This window comes from Prunus dulcis, chromosome 5 (genome assembly GCF_902201215.1).
Source record: "Prunus dulcis chromosome 5, ALMONDv2, whole genome shotgun sequence".
Lineage (NCBI taxonomy): Eukaryota > Viridiplantae > Streptophyta > Magnoliopsida > Rosales > Rosaceae > Prunus > Prunus dulcis.
Window position 1 is genome coordinate 1,401,250 of NC_047654.1, and position 17,092 is coordinate 1,418,341.

At 36.1% G+C, this 17,092-nt stretch overlaps 2 protein-coding genes across 2 annotated transcripts; both read right to left on the reverse strand.

Moving 5' to 3' along the window:
• Window positions 1–4,468: 4,468 nt before the first annotated feature.
• Window positions 4,469–14,318, reverse strand: LOC117629215 (lysine-specific demethylase JMJ25-like). Its single transcript, XM_034361731.1, has 13 exons — window positions 13,434–14,318; window positions 13,235–13,350; window positions 12,372–12,471; window positions 12,154–12,292; window positions 11,515–11,578; window positions 10,693–11,419; window positions 9,105–9,443; window positions 8,007–8,543; window positions 7,145–7,217; window positions 6,988–7,073; window positions 6,331–6,450; window positions 5,798–5,856; window positions 4,469–4,840 (listed from the first exon to the last, which is right to left on the reverse strand). The coding sequence occupies exons 1-13, from the start codon at window positions 14,082–14,084 to the stop codon at window positions 4,795–4,797; spliced, it is 3,057 nt and encodes a 1,018-aa protein (XP_034217622.1). The 5' UTR covers window positions 14,085–14,318; the 3' UTR covers window positions 4,469–4,794.
• A 1,298-nt stretch (window positions 14,319–15,616) lies between these two features.
• LOC117627512 (zinc finger MYM-type protein 1-like) lies at window positions 15,617–16,924 on the reverse strand. Its single transcript, XM_034359633.1, has 2 exons — window positions 16,324–16,924; window positions 15,617–16,194 (listed from the first exon to the last, which is right to left on the reverse strand). The coding sequence occupies exons 1-2, from the start codon at window positions 16,922–16,924 to the stop codon at window positions 15,617–15,619; spliced, it is 1,179 nt and encodes a 392-aa protein (XP_034215524.1).
• Window positions 16,925–17,092: the final 168 nt, after the last annotated feature.

Consider the following 17,092-nt stretch of genomic DNA (forward strand, 5'->3'; position numbering starts at 1 on the left):
CGGTGATAATTTGGACATAACAGATGATCTACATTCACAAGAAAATGAAGACAAGATGGACAGTCCTACAACGTCACCGACTATTGCAGAACTTCTGTCCTTGCCACCGCCTATGTCTGATTCTGATATCCATAACTAGAGGTGTCAAACAGGATGGGCGAGCCCAGCACGGCACAAGCCCAATCCATTAAAATTGGGTACAACATGGCACAAGAACAAATATTAGTGAGCACAGCACGAAAGTTTGGGTCTTACCGAGATCAAAAAATTAGGTCCAATGGACCGAGCTGGCCCATAGCCCAACATGGGCCGTGCTTGGCCCGAGCTTGCTTCAAGCTCGGCCCACTTAACCTTCTTTTTCTTTCTTCTTCTTTTTTTTTTTGTTGGTTATTTCAAAACCCATAACTTTTATTAATTACTATATTTAGGAAATGTTTAACACCCATAACTCCAAGTTAAACATATTATGATAACTCCATGCTATATAATACATATTTCCTATTTGCTGTGATATGAGACTTTGGTGTGCATAGAAATATAGCATGGCTTGTGTTTTATATAGTAGTAGAGATGATGTGATTTGATTGGAGGGAAAGAGATTGGAAGGTTCAATTTGCTAGTTGCGCCTAATTAGATACTAAAAGAGATTGGAAGGTTCGATTTAAAGGAAAAACTATATGTAATGCATGCATGTTTTGATGGGTTTGGATATGCCTAGAGACATATATGTTTGGTTGCTGAGGAAACAAGTGGTAGTTTTTTACATTCTAAAGCCTCCTTCTTTCGAATGATTTTTATTCTCTTTTACATTGTTGGTGTGCAGGTTTCTGAATTGATGAGCAGCAAAGGTCTGTACTTATACTTTACATTTGATTTGATTTGATTTTTTTTTTTTTTTTTAAAGAAAAAATATCATCCAATCCATTTCACTGAAGAGAATATATCAAATACAAAAATACAATTTTTGTGCCACGACAACTAACATAAGTTGGAACAAAATCAAGTAAAAAAAAAATTCAAATTAAATGGGCTGGTGCTTGGGCCCGAGTATGGCCTGAGCATGAGAACGGGCACAACCCGAGTTTGACCCGACCCGTTTCAATGTAGACTTGGGTTTTGGGCCATGTTGGGATAAATGGTTTACTAAATAGGCCAGCATGGTACGTTGCAATAAATTAAATGTGTCGGCCCAGCACAGCACGAATACCTTAAAGGCACGAATTAAAATGGGCCAACTGAGCCTGTTTGACACCTCTAACCATAACCATTCGTTCTCTTTCACTTATTCCCGTAACAACGAACCACCCAGGAGTCGATTCCCGAACCGTATTAATAGAGGTATCCAGAAACCCACTTATGAGGGCAACCCAAATTGCAATGTCAAATATCCTATGAATAATTATATGTCTACCCATCGGTTGTATAAATCAAATAAGTCATTTACATATCAATTATCTACTGTATCTATTCCTAACAGTGTCCAGGAAGCATTAGCTTACCCTCGTTGGTAGATAGCGATGAACGAAGAGATGAAGTCCCTGAAGAAGAATGCTACCTGTGAGATAATTGATTTGCCAGCTGGCAAGAAACCTGTGGGTGTAATGGGTTTATACTGTAAAGTACAAGGTAGATGGTACCGTTGATCGGTTCAAGGGGAGGTTGGTAGCAAAAGGGTACACTCATATATAAGGAATTGATTACACGAAGGCTTTCATGCCAGTAGCTAATATCAACATGGTTCTAGTATTGTTTTCCTTAGCTGCAAAGTTGGAATGGCCCCTACAACAATTTGATGTGAAAAATATGTTTTTGCAGGGAGACATGACAGAAGAAGTTTACATTGATCTTCCACCTAGGTGAAACGTTTCAGAAAAATATTGTCGAAAAGTATGTAAATTGAGAGAATCCATGTATGGTTTAAAGCAATCTTCATGAGTATGGTTTGGCAGGTTTGCTTTAATTATTTTATTTTAATTATACAGGTATGGAATGGTACTTTAAGAGAAAGAGTTTAAATCCTCCTTCAAATAATCCAGGTAGTTCAAATCCTCCTTCAAATAATCCAGGTAGTTCACATCCTCCCTTGAATAATTCAGGTAGTCCAAATAATCCAGGTAGTTCACACCATTGCATAACAAAATGAAGAATCAGTAGTTGTGATAGCTTGGTTGTTTACATTGAGAAATATATCGTGTATTAGCAATGAAATTATAATGCGACGTTTTCATGATATGAAACCTCATCGACAACTATTGTAGGTTAATTATAATATTATTTTTTTCAATTAATTATGAATAACATTAGTATTGTTTAAATTATAAGGATATTTAGTTGTCTTTTTTTTTCCCCTGTTGTTGAGCTTTTAGCCTTTAAAAATTGCACCTTTGCTGAAAAATTCTTAGATCCGTCAGTGCCTCTCCCCAACTTGATCTGCCATAAACTCGTGTGTACAACTCCCAGATAAAATTGCTCTTCATCATAATAAGATTGAATTGATAAGAGTTATCAGGGCAGAGTAGAGAGCAACATGTGTGGGTGTGGCAAAACGTTGCATTGCATAGGATAGGAGGAGGACAGAGAGAGAAGAAAAAGGTTATTTGTTTGGGCACAAAAACAAAAGGAAGGGGGCCACGAAAGGCGCCGGTGATTAGGGGCTTTGTCTTGGAGCCTCTTGATCTCTCCTCTCATTCCCATTATTATGGGAATGATTATTGCCTTTGGGGTTCCTTTGGAGCACATTGGCTTTGTTTTTGGTGCATGTTGGGTATTGTCACAAGTGGATGCTTCCATTCCATTTGGTCCCCATTTTGCTTTCTGAACCCCGCGCCCTGCCCTTGTCTTTGCCTTTCGACCTCTGAAAATAATCACATTCTATTCATACCCAACAAAAATAAAGCCTGGAAAAAAGTGCAAAAATCCAATGGCTCCTTCCCTTCCCACCACTACCTCTTTGTTATTATTTTCTTAGCTATGTTGACTTGGGAAGCACAGAATATTGGACTGTGGCACACACAACACAACTTCTTTGTTTTGGTGCGTCTTTGTTGGGATGGAATACAATATTATATATATATATATATATATATATATATTGGAATTAACCTTGTTCAATGTACCCTTTACCAATGGAGTTTGTTTCTTTAAATATTGCTTTGTGCTCTTAGCTTGAGTTAGGAAATTAGGTGACTTGGGTTTTTAAGGTCTAGAGCGGGGGGGAGGGGTTTTATTATTATTTATGTTTCTGCATAATTTTTCGTAAATTCTAACTTTCTTTTTCATATGTATGAGAGCCTTAATATTTGATTGTTTGCATGCAATTTAGTTAGGGCCGCTCCACCCTAAAGGGCAAGGACAAGACAAAAGTAAGTCAAAGTTTGTCATTATTCACGTCAATGACAAAGGCAATAATTCACGTTAATCTATTTTTTAGTTTTTATACTTAAATCACTAATTTTGATAAGTTTTTGGGAGAAGATTTTCGATTAACACGTATCACTATTTATTATAAAATTCTCACCTAAAATTTTAGATAACATTTTCGGATAAAATTTTCTAATTAAATTTTCAGATAAGATTTTCAGTTGCCACGTGTCCATATTTATTATAAAATTCACATCTCACTCATCATACAATTGAAATACCTACACACTCATCATACAATTGAAATACCCTCGGTCCTCATAGTCTAACACAATCGAGTACAAGGACGACTCAATCATTGGCGGAGACGGTTCAACCGGATCATGACATGGAGGAGTATTTTCCTTCGGATGACGTAATAGTCCATTTTTCCGATACGAAACGCATCACTAAAACCAACTGCTGGCATTGTTAACTTGAGAAGCCATGTGTAATGGTTTTCCTCTTTTTTGTTTTGCCTTGAATAATCTGTTAAAAAATGAAATTGAAAATGCCAAAAATATATTATTTTTTTAAAATGACATTAAATTGAATAAAACGGATTTTTTTTTACCTGGTCGCCAAGATTTTGACCTCTTCGAACGTTTGTCCACGACCCTCCGACTTCAATGGAAGAGGTCATTTGTATTTTTGCACAAATGGAATTTTGTAGTAAAAAATTTGGTGTGGAAAGTGAATAATATTGGTAGGTATTTATAGAAAAAAATTTCCATAATTGTTTGATATTTTTTACAAATTCTTTTGATATTTTTTTAAGCTAAAAATTGGATAGTTTTTGGATTGGATGAGATTTTTTAATCAAAGGCTCCAGGAGAAGACACGTGACTTGTAGCCGTTGGTTTCTATGGACGTCAACATTGATGTCAGGGTGACATCACGTAATGGTAGGGTTTAGGCTTGCGCTGGAGGTGGCCTTAATTTACCACCAAATCATTCTTGCAATTTATTAATTATATTTTGCTAATTTCAAATTGCATCGGCAAGTTCATCACATAATGGTAGAAGAAATTTGAAACAGAGTACTTGATAGAAAAAAAAAAAAACACAGAGAATGACCAATGAACTAAACCGGTTACTAGAGCTTCAATCGTGTCTACACTTTACAATACACAAAATAATGGCACAATTGATTCACATAATGCAATTAGAAACTACTTATATAACTTAGATTACACGACTGTAAAACATAACCCAATCAGTAGAAACTCCAAAACTCTCGAGCAACAAGAACAAAATTTGATCAAGGAGGACAAAATGCCACAATCATCGGTTAATATGTAGCAAAAGGTAGACAATAGTTCTTATGGCACAGATCACTATGCATGATCCAGCAGCCTACACAGCTCAAAAGAACCTTTCCCAGTTCAACCATCTTCAATGCTTGCGTTTTTTATGCGTTGTGTCCGCAGTTTTCTTTGACCTGGAAATCAAAAAATATAGAACCAGTCATCTCAACGGATATTCTCAAGTGCACAAGAATAGACAAATTAAACATAAAAATAGTACTTAATTAAACAATGTTCCAGCTGATAGTATTCCAACAGTGAATAAACTAATTACATCCTAATATCTGTAGAAAAACACTTTTTCCTGACCTTCTCAACTAGCAGCTTACATTCCATTCAAATTCCATTGAAAACATTGATTTCTTACATTTATGAAAACGTCAGTAACAGCACTCCAGGAGAATTCAATGACACAAGTTAAACTTCAGCCTGTGTTTTAAGATATTTGCTATTGTGCAGCTGATTTCAGTCTACATTTTGCAAGCAGTACAATACAACACACACGCAAGGAAAACTTTGATTTCCTACTCACCAGGTAAACCAGGAGGAACCCTTTTAAACTGATATTCAAATCTCAACAAAGTACTTTTTTTTAAATAAGTGGCTGTTGGATTTCTACTTTACTGAGAATAAATTTGTTTGTTCATCAATGAGTGACTATGTTTGTGTCTATGAGCCTGCTTGCATGTGTGCATTTAACACTCATCAATGAGTAGGAATATGTGTGCGTGTTTGTATGCAGTTAAATCAAGAAACAAAATCATTTGCTCAAAATGGTTGATCAGAAGATCAACAAACAAAACAGTATTTGTCAAAATGTTAAATCTTATATGCATAATGGAAGCATGATTAGTAACTTTATTAATCTGGATATTAGCAAAGTAAGAAAAGAAAAGATAAAAAATAATAATAATAAAGAAAGGCTAGTCTTGTCAGGTTTTGCCATAGACTTTGAGACACCAGCACACCTCCGACCATGCATTGGCTCTTCAAGCCCAAATATCAAGAGAACACTGCTAAATTTTGAGTACATGCTGACTAGCATTCTTATCCAAAGGCATCACATATGTGTAGTATACTAATCGACTAACCTTGCTTTCGGATCTGAAGACATCAAATCGTTAACAGCATGAACAATCATTTTCTTGACCTGTTTCAAGAGGAGCAGAAGAATAAGTCTTTTGTAATTTGTCTCACATAATACAATTCTTGTGTGCATATCATAATAGCCTATATCTGTACCATCCAGGACTGAAATGATCACCTAATTAGGTCTCTAGATAATACTCAAAGAAGAACCCATCAGTATGCGTGTGTGGTGTGTGTGTGTGTGTGTGTATCAACTAAAACGGAGATAGAATTCAAACAAAACCTTAAATTAACACAAAATCGTTCAACAAAATGATGACAAAAATATAAAATGAAAAAGAAGCTCATTTTAGGCATAAGTTCGAACAATCATACTAACCCACCAAATCAAGAAAAAGACCCAAGCAACTCAAGACATTAGAATAAGCGATATATCAGTTGGTCAGGTTACCCATCTAATGTATTTAACATTTATCAGAACATGCTGATATAACAACATTGACATCCTATTTTAAAGATAAAGAAATCTACATACCTCTAACTTGTCCTCTTTAGCCCTATGATTTTGTGGAAGTTTTCGGAACTCTTCTGTCATGCGGAAGCATTCGCTGACATTTTCAGGTGAAACGAAGTCCATTGCAACTTTGATGCATGACTGAAAAAAATAAACAAATAAATACATTGGACTCTGGAAACCAAAACAAACGAATTTCATATTTCACAAACAGAGCAGGAAAAGTTTTACATTGAAGATTAAAAAATATATATATATATCCTTTTAAATGCATGTTCAGTAAAAGATTAATAAGAGTTACGATAGAAAGCCTATGAAAAAAGATTAGGACATAACAAATTTCAACAGATACGTGGTCTCCCTTTTTCCCCAATTATACATGGAAAAATAAGTCATTACACTTGAAATTGCTAACAAAATCAATTCCAGGAAGGGATCTCTAAATAATTCATCAAAAAAGGCCACGTACTGTATGGTAACTATACATTGATGCTTTTACTTTACATGAAAATTATTCTATAAAAGAATGCACTTAATAGAAGGCAAAGGTATGACAGACAAATTTCAGACACTAAATACCAGCAGATCTGGTTTGATATAAACTTTGAAAAAACAAAACAAAAAGGTAGAGCATCAAGTACATGCAAAAGTAAACCTGAATATCATTTAACAAGTTACCTTCAAGTTTCTTACTTGATGCGGACAACCCGCAGGAATAAAGACAGCATCCCCAAGTTTTTGGACAAACGTCCATGGTTCAATTCCTATTAGAACGCACAAAAGCATAAGATATATAATTTGAATCCAATTACTCATAAGTATTTAATGAACTAACCATATTCTTCCTTGAGCTTCTTTTTATGCTCCAGAGTCAGATAAAAGGTCTGATCATGTATGGGATGAATAACCTACACCATCAAAAAAACCACACTATATGATGAAAAATTAGATAAAAACAAAAAATATATGCATATACATACGTCAATAACTTTCCTATCTGAAACACTAAATCAGATGGGCTACAATTTTGCAAGTGGAAGCAAGATTTCACGCACTACCAAATTGCCAGTGCATCTTTTACTGAATCCCATTAAATAGCCCCATCAAATTTGGTGAGTCAGCCAATTAACCTTATATTTTCATAAGAAGAAACTTTCATTTGAAAGAAAATAATAGTATACAAGTCAGAGGACAATAAATGACCATAAGAAGAAACTTTCATAAAAGAAAAACTGGCTGGAGATGCACTGAAAGATCCAAAAGCCAATGTATAATGACCATAAAAGAAGGAAAACAATCAATAGAAAGCAAAAAATTCCATTTACAGGTGAACGACCTATTATTGAAAACTCTAAGCCACACCAAGATGTCATGGCACACAAGTGCGTAAGTGCACATCATGAAATCCATCAATGACTTGAGTTTATATTCAGTCGTCTATCAAATTATTCATACATTTCTGCAGTAATCCAACCCAAATAAATTTTGCCTAAATCAATACATACTAAGCACAAAAAGAAAATAATTCACTTCCTTGAGCACCAACCAATGAACCTTCCCCAACCAAAAAATGCAGAAATATGGATAATTCAAAACAAATATATTGATTATGTAATAGGCCTAAACCATTACTATTGCAGCAATATCTCCAAGAGATAAAAATTATCTAGCTTTAGAATTGTTACTAAGCAATTTACCTGCTGCAATGGACAACAGTGTGTGTGCCTGAATTCCTTAGAGTGCTTCCTGAGGTATTCTTCCAGCTTAGGAACATCCTGCCTCCGGAAAATGTCCCACAAAGCACCACCTTCTGCTTCATTTGACCCTTCCAACTTATTCCCAGTATTTATTGAATGCTCACTATTTTCACCACTTTCATCATGATCTAATTTTTCCTCTACACTCTTTTCAGACTCGGATCCCTTTGAAACACTCTTTTCAGAGTCAGATCCCTTTGAAAAGTTTCCATCATGCCCAACATTTGATTTATCCAACTCTTGAACCAATGTACCACTTTTTTTATTACCAACTTCAAGACAAAATTCTTTATCATTTGCATCCCTGGAACATGATCCACTGCCAGGATTACCACTATCCATAAAGTCATCTTGAGTCTGACAATCCCCAAAAAATTCTCTTTGGTCTTGCTCCATATGCTTTTTCTTCAACTTTTCTATAGTAGCAAGTTGCTCAGGAGTAAGGGTCACTTCAGTAGTATGTGTCAAAACATTGACCTGAAACAAATTAGTCAGGACAAAATATGCTGAAAGTTAGAATATGAAAAGGAGGGGGGGTGGTAAAGACATGAAGTATAAATGAAACAAATTCAAATGATTCTCCTCTGTCACTTGCATCAATTATGCAGTAATTCTAAACCAAAAGGACAAACATATGAGTATGACATATCGAACACATTCTGCACATGTCACAGTGACATTTAAGGATACAGTCACACATATGAAATGCCTTGCAACTAACTATTTTAAATTTTCTGATATGTCTCAGCGGTTTATAATTTTTGTTTGAATCAAAACAATGACCGAGCATTGACTTTATTTACAATATATATTCAGGTGAAAACTCCAACCAGAAAGGTCAGATGGGTAGTAATTAGCACAACCACTACCAGCATGCACAAGATAAATTCATCTGGTTATTGCTTATTCCATGCATCTCACATCCTAAATGACCACTACATTCTGAAAGAAACCACATGCAGCCCTACAAACACACAACCCCCCTTAATATATATATATATATATATATATATATAACAAGAGAAAAAGAAAGATTACCGCATCAGACATATCACAGTGAAGCTTGGTTACAGAATCTCCACGCCCCAGCTCCTGGGCAAAACCGTAGGCAATATATGTCTTGGGCCCCATGTCTGGCTTTACATAATCCTTAGGCTCCTTAGGCAATTTGGTAGCGAGGTTCAGACAACCACTGCGAGGATGGGTATATTCCTTGAATGGCAAACAACAAATAAACTCAGCACCATGACGAGGAAGGCGCTCCTCAAATAAATTAGACGGCGGCCAATCCTTAAGTTTCAGAATCTGAGGCCAATTTTCCCAATCAAACCGGCCCTTTGAATATCCAGTAAAAAATTGGTGTATATTGATATCCGCCTACATTTCATCACAAGTTAATATAACTTATCAAAATCAAACCATCAATAAACATAGAACAGTTCAAGTTTTGAAGAGAGTGATAACTATAGTGGGAGGACAAAAGTGGAAAGAAATTACGAACAATGCCCCTAAACAATCCATCAAGAAATAAAAACTTCTGACAAATTAAAATGATGTTAGATTATCATAAGAGACTAACAAGCACATAAAAATGATAAATAAACACAATACAGAATATGCTAATCGGATTATCAAATATCTTAAAACGACTGGATTGAGATGATGAAAAAACCAGTGGTAATGACCACCCCCCTTAACATCAATCTAAAGGGAGGTTTGTGATTCTGACAACGTGCAGAAACAAGGTTTTTGCATGTGTAAAATCCCTCATATAAACATGCAATCGAAAAAGAAAACCCACTCAACTCCTTTGTTTGACCACACTTACAAACTCATTACATTAAGTGGTTTCCCATTCGAGCTCAACTTTCCAAGATGGTGATTAGTTCTTTCCTTCTTTTTTGGTCGAAGATGGTGATTAGTTCAGTTGAATCACTTCATGTAGAAAGAAAAGCTCATTTGACAATATTCAAAACCTGATTAGGAAGATCTGAATGGCAATTCTGCTCTAGAATTATTATTAAAGAAACAAATCTAGATCCCTGCCTAATGTTTAGTTGGTTAGCATTCCAAATCAACAAAAAGAAATTTATTGCTTATTTATACATGAATGTTTTTGGGTACATAATTATATACATGAGTTGTTTCACATTAAACACATATCATTTAATTCATATGAGCTGAGACTGAGACAAGTTGAAAACCTTCCATGTAGTTACCCAGAACAAATTTTCTGCAACCATGTTAGACTGGTGTTCATAATTTTTAAACTATCTGAACAGATTCTTTTTTCTCGTCCAACATAGATACTCAACAAAGAATACTTAAAACACATGAGCCATGGGAAAATAAACAATTTATGATTTAGACCAGTGACCAAAAAGATGTTTGTGCTCATTCAGACTGCACAAAGCCGTATTAACAAACCCCCTAAAAAATTTCTACCATCAAAATATCCACCTAAATTGTTGAAAAAATCTGTACAGAATACAGATATTTCTCAAATATTATCACACTACAACTTTAAAAAGTTAACATATTTAAAACATCATTACAGCCAGCAGTGAGCAATTAGAAATATAATTATAAATAGTAGTAAGCAATTCAAAGCCAGAGAATAACTAACCTCACACCAATCCAAGCAGTCAATGGTCTTCACATCCAAAAGTCTATCATGCTTAATATGTTTCATCTGACGACAAGCACGCCACATGACCAATGGTTCCCAGCTTAAACCATTTGTAGTTTCAAGCACATTACTCACAATTACGGGTTCACCCCTGAACCAATGAGACTGGAAATGCTTAAAATCATCACGCTGGATATCTCCAGCCCTTGGACAGTACAAATAGTTATCATCAGAAGCAACTCTAGAAGCTGCTTTCCTTGATTTAGTGCTGCTTGAGCCAACATCATCCACAGAGTTGAGACATGAACACCTTTCTGCCAAAGTTTCACTTAAACGCATAAGATTGTAAGCTTCGTCTATTTCTTCTGCTTTCTTTACCAACTTCCTGATGTGATTTTCGGGAAACATGCATCTCAATTCTAAAATACCATCACCACAACCATTCATGTCCTTTGGAGGGCAAGGAATATTTCCATCTTCATTTGGTTTCCACTCAAATGTTGACCTTCCAGAACACTTAGGGCTAGTTTCTGGAGGCAGTTCCACCTTTTCCTTTCCACCATGCAAATACTGTAGGCCCCGACTGACATATTCCATAATCACTTCCTCCCCACCTCCCTGCAAGCGTCCATCTCGGATCTCCCGACAACAGTTGAGGCAGAGGTCATATGAACAACTAGGACAGGTTCTGTGAAGATCAAAAATCGAAGTTTTGCAGTTGTTGCTGACGAAGACATATATAAACAAAGTTAATATCAAATGATTAATCAGACTGCAGAATAAATGTAATATAGAATATATTCCGGGTAATGGCTCTACCAATACACACGCTCATCAGCTTTTACATCTGACTTTTTTGTCTTTAGCTCCAAAAGTGTTAAACCTGTCCCAAAGAATGTCCAAAATGAAAATTTAAAAGAAGGGTATAAGCACATTAATATTTTGTGTTGTAGGACTCAGATGGCAGTGGTCACATTTTTCATGAAATAAGATATTTTTGCATGTTTTCTCTTCTAATCTCAGATATCAAAATAAACAAACCCCAACAAAGAACCAGCAATAACATCCACTAGCTCAATACTCAATTACACAAATGATTGTAAACTATTGAAAAGCAAAGAGTATAGCTATAAGCCTCTGTGTGTGTGTGTGGCAGCGTCATTTGCAGAATGCTTCTCTTCACCCAGTAAAAAAACAATTTTTTGTATTCGTGTGAATTCATCTTCTAATCAGCACCCCCCTCCCTCCCCCTCTATATATATATATATATATATATATATATATATACACACACACACACACACATGTAGCCACCTGAACACAAACCTACAACCACACTCTTTTAATTATTAGACTAATTATTCCTTGCCTCAGAATCAAAACACAAGGTGGTGAGAAACAAGAGTTAATCCTCTAATGAGTTCCAACACCTGTGTGAAAGGGACAGAAAGAATGTACCTTGTCTCCTAGCCTCCATCTCCATCTCAATAACTTGCTCATCATTAATTCTTTTCAAGAATGGAAGCAAAGTATGAATCAAATATTTGGAGTGCTCAACTTTTTCACCCTCCTCAATTTTAAAATCCAGGATCAAATTCTGCAATATAACCAATAAATCTAATCAAACTTTACTGACATATAACTCAGGAGATTTGCGCACAAGGAGAGAAACTGACCTTCACAGGTACATCTATGCGCAAGCATGCTTTGCAATTGCAATTTCCACGGCATACTGGGCAAGACTCAGCAATGGCATCCTCTGATGTCTGAGGATACCTAGACAGTACAAAACTTGGCAATAAATACTCACAAAAACTATGCAAAGAGAGTTGGTGTGTCAAAATAATTGGAGATTCGCAACCAGACATACACAGAGACCTCTATTAAAGCCACATCCAATCCTAACAGACACCAGGTTTCATCCATTAAAATTTGATTCTAAGGCCTTTAACAAGTATGAGCATCTTACCGAGTAAAAGAACATGTTGCTTGATTTCAGGCTTAGTCAAATGCATATTATTCACAAAGAACCAGATAGCAGAAACAATTAGTACTCAAGGTAAGCAAGTTATATAAGTTTTCAAACCTTGTTCAAAGACCAAATCAGTTGCCATTCCTCAGTAGACTTAGACCCTACAATTTTTCAAGTATTTACTTCTAAGAAAGGTATTTACTTCTAAGAAAGTGCAATACTCACCCCATATTCCATGTGAGTCAGTTGACTTCGATTACCACTAATATCATGCATAAAACCCAAGCACCAAAACTTTTTTTTTTTTTTTTTTTTTTAAAGGAAAAAGGATAAGGCCCTATTCTGCAACTTTCTTATGCAACTATCACCAATTTTTTTATAAAAAAAATTCCATAATCCCCTTCTTTTTCAAAATGAAATACAATATCTTATTTACTGGATTCTACTGAGGCAAACTCACTTCAAAGAAACGTGGCTAGTCCAACAAAACAAACTCAAACAATCCAGCATATTTTACCAGTTGGTAATCAGAAATAAATAAGAAAGATGAAGCAGATAAATGCATACCAGTTCTGTATACAAGGAACGCAATATCGTTTTCTCTTACAACTTTTGCAGCGAACAACCCTGCCCTTGTCATTCCTCTGACATTGATGGCACATTAAGGATTGCTCCTCAACAAACTGTTAAAAACCAAAATCAGCAATTACATAAATCAACAATAGTGACAACAAAAGGCATAAACAGGGAGTAACAGGTTTCTTACTTCTTTAGATTGCTTATTTATTGTTTGCTCTTCTTGCATTGGAGGAATTTTTACAGGCCTAAGCGAATAACCTGCTGACTTTCTCAAACTTTCATCAGAGTTCCCCAAATCTCTGCTTCTCTTCCTTCCTCGGCTCTCCCTCTCAGACAAGGCAACCCCTTTACCTTCCCCTTCCTCTCCATTTTGTTTTTCCAAACTATGCTCCTCCTTCCCCATTATGATTTCCACTCTATCAGCCTCCAAATCTTTCTTACTCTTCCTGCCACGCTTCTTCTTCTTCATAGTCTCAGCAACCCCTTTATCTTCCCCTTCCTCTCCATTTTGTTTTTCCAAACTATGCTCCTCCTTCCCCATTATGATTTCCACTTTATCAGCCTCCAAATCTTTCTTACTCTTCCTGCCACGCTTCTTCTTCTTCATAGTCTCAGCAACCCCTTTTGACCCATCACTTTGATTCCCCAAAGTCTCCTCCTTTTCCAAGCTACCGTTTTCTGAGACACCATTCTCGTGAGTTTCCTGGACTTCTTGGTCTCTGTGGCTTTCTGGGTCTTCTTGCTTTGACCCGTTTCTGCCTCCGCCTCTACCTCTGCCTCTGCCTCTTCCTCTTCCTCTGCCTCTTCCTCTTCCTCTTCCTCTTCCTCTCCTCGCCATCACAACCCAAATTTGACAACTCGCTCAAACCTTTTCGTATTCTTTCCCCTCTGGACAAAAGTGTTATATGGGGCTGTCAGTGAGATTGTGTGCGTGCGGGGGGAAACTCAAATTTATTTAGGAGAAAGAAAGTTAGATAATTTATAGGAAACTAAAGAGAAGATGGAAAGTACAGCAATGTGAAAAACACCCACTGGGGAGAGCCTTTCCGCAAACAGTCCTGGCTCGGAGTTGTTGCACACTTTGCCACCCAAAAAAAAGAGAAGATGGAAAGTACAGGAAACTATGGGGACTTGGCTGGATGGGTTTAATTAATTAATTTTGGAAAGAAACAAAAAAACTGTGGGCAAAAGCGGACTGCGGGGGAATTTTGAAAAAGTGGCGCCACAACAAGTCTTCTTCAATTCAAGGGTTATTTTCACATGTGATTTGACTGCGGTCCCCCTGGGAGGTAAATATTAATTTATATTTTGGATGATGAAGAGAGAATACACCATTGGGAACATAACAAGAAGCCAAACTTCAACCTTTTCTTCTTGGATACGGTATCTCACTGTCCTATACACAGGCTATCTCTAGGCCTGTCTTGGATATGTCAGAAAAGACAGGGGCTTTTTACTTTGCTTGTGTCTTTTTTTTTCCTGTTCATTTATGAGAGCTTGTAGTTGTCGGTTTGGGCCTGTCAAAATTTGGTCGGTGTTGAATTTATTCAACAATGGGCTGATGAGGCTCTGATGATTGAAGAGAATTTCAGTGTTTTATTACCCAAAAAAGTGAAGGTCAGTGTTTTCTGATTTATTAAAGGAGAACCAAAACGAGTAGGAAATATGTTCAAGTGTCAAAGCAAGAAGACCCAGAAAATTTAGTCAAGTTAGGTCAAAGGTCAACATAAAGAATATTCAAAATTAATGCGAGGCGCTCTCTCTCTCTCTCTCTCTCTTTCGACATAATTCTCAAACAGTCAAACTGATTATCCTTTAACAATTAACGTACCATTTCAATTGTGATTTAGACTAGATTTATGCTCTGTAACTAGTTATTCTTACTATTTTCTGTTGCATTCAATTTCATACTAATCAATTCCTTATTTCTTTTGTACTGGATAAATATTGAAGTCACTATTCACTCAAGGCATAAAAAGAAAAAAAATTGTTTAACCAACTAAGAGCCAGCTCCCCACTCAGAGGATAATGGTTTGATTTTTGGAGTCATGTTACTTAAGGCACAAGTTATCTATTTTTTTCAATCTGTTCCGCTTTTTAAAGCGCTAATAATGGTGCACTTGCAATTTATACAATGTGTTGGCATATTTAATATTTAGTAAAGTATCATAATGTGAGTTCCAACGTGTATCACAAGGACGTTTGAGAGTAGTCTCTTGATTTAACTCTCGCCCCGTTTCAAGATCATCAATTTCAAGAGCTTTCATAGTATTTTGTTGTTGTTGCTCTCTTAGTGCATCACAACGCTTACACGATACTCCAATAATATTAACGACACTACAAGCCGTTGTGAAGAAAGTAGCAATGTTTTCATTTCTCTTTGCTACGGGCTACAAAAGCTAGTTGTAGTTGATGTGCAAAACAGTGGACACAATATGCTTGAGGATATTCTCTTAAAATCTGTGTTTTAAGACCATTGAGCTCACCTTTCATATTACTAGCACCATCATACCCCTGTCCTCGTAGCCTGGACATGCTCAAATTTGTTGAAGAAATCAACTGCTCAATTTCCTCTTTCAATTTGCTACTAGTCGTATCAGAGACATATTGGACACCTACAAACCTTTCAATTACTTGTCCTTTTTTGTTCACATAACACAACACCACCGCCATTTGCTCTCTTATTGAAACATCACATGATTCATCTACCAATATAGAAAAGAATGCATTGTCCATATCACTAATAGATGCATCAATGGTTTCAGCGGCACAAGAGTTGACAAGATCTTTTTGAATTTTAGGAGCAATATGCTTGAGATTCCCTAGAGCGTTCTCAAACACATCGGCACAAACTTTCTCATCATGATCCGCAAGAAATTGCAAAAGCTCTACATAATTACCCTTATTGCTAGATGTTTCACTTTCATCATGGCCACGAAAAGGAAGACCTTGTCACAATAAATATCTAGTGCAATCAAGTGCGGCAGTTAATAAAATGCGATAATTAATACGAGATTGGTCTGTTTGCTTGATCATAATGGTTTCGACGTGTTGCTTATGATTCATTAAATATGTACAATGTTGTGTAGCTTTATCGTGAAGACTTCCAACTTGTCCAACATGGTCCCTAAAATTATTGGGTCCCTTCCTCCAATTTTTAAACCCTTTCTCAGTGAAGACATCGCTTCTAGCCTTTCCTTGTTTATCAAAGTCGCATTTAAAAAGATAACAATGAAGACAAAATGCAGCATCTTTCTCTTTACTATACTCCAACCAAACAAATGAATCAAACCATTTCACAAGAAAACGTCGATTACTCTCCCCCCATAAGTGTTTGAGGCATGTCGTTTTGGCTTTTAGGCTGACAAGGACCCCTTTGCAAATAGGCTCTTCAGATTTGTTAAAATTGGGATTATAATAAGTCATTGGAGGTCTAAGTCCAGGGTCTGCAGGAAGATTAGCCAATATTTCATCCAACTCAGTGACCTCCGATCGTTTTGGACTACCCGAATTATTTAAGGGAGGATGTGAAGTAGGCGGATTATTTGAAGGTTGATTTGAACTAGCCGGATTATTTGAAGGAGGGTTGGAACTAGCCGGATTATTTGAAGGAGGGTTGAAACTACCTGGATTATTTGAAGGAGGATTTAAACTCTTTCTCTGAAAGTAACGTTTCATAACTGTACAATTAAAACAAAATAAGGGTTTTATATCTATTACTATGACTAATTGACTATAATTTATCACTTAAATAAATAAATCAATATCAAATTATCAATTAAATAAACAAATAAAAATTAATTATAGCTCGAATAACACTTCATGTAGCTTGGTATTCACTCGAGT

Excerpts from the sequence above, each read along its gene's own strand:
- LOC117627512 (XM_034359633.1), bottom strand. The coding sequence starts at position 16,924 with ATGAAACGTTACTTTCAGAGAAAGAGTTTAAATCCTCCTTCAAATAAT. Across the intron at positions 16,195-16,323 it reads CGATAAAGCTACACAACATT|GTCTTCCTTTTCGTGGCCAT; the intron begins GTACATATTTAA and ends TATTGTGACAAG.
- LOC117629215 (XM_034361731.1), bottom strand. The coding sequence starts at position 14,084 with ATGGCGAGGAGAGGAAGAGGAAGAGGAAGAGGAAGAGGCAGAGGAAGA. Across the intron at positions 8,544-9,104 it reads ACTGTGATATGTCTGATGCG|GTCAATGTTTTGACACATAC; the intron begins GTAATCTTTCTT and ends AATTTGTTTCAG. Across the intron at positions 4,841-5,797 it reads TCTTCAGATCCGAAAGCAAG|GTCAAAGAAAACTGCGGACA; the intron begins GTTAGTCGATTA and ends TTTGATTTCCAG.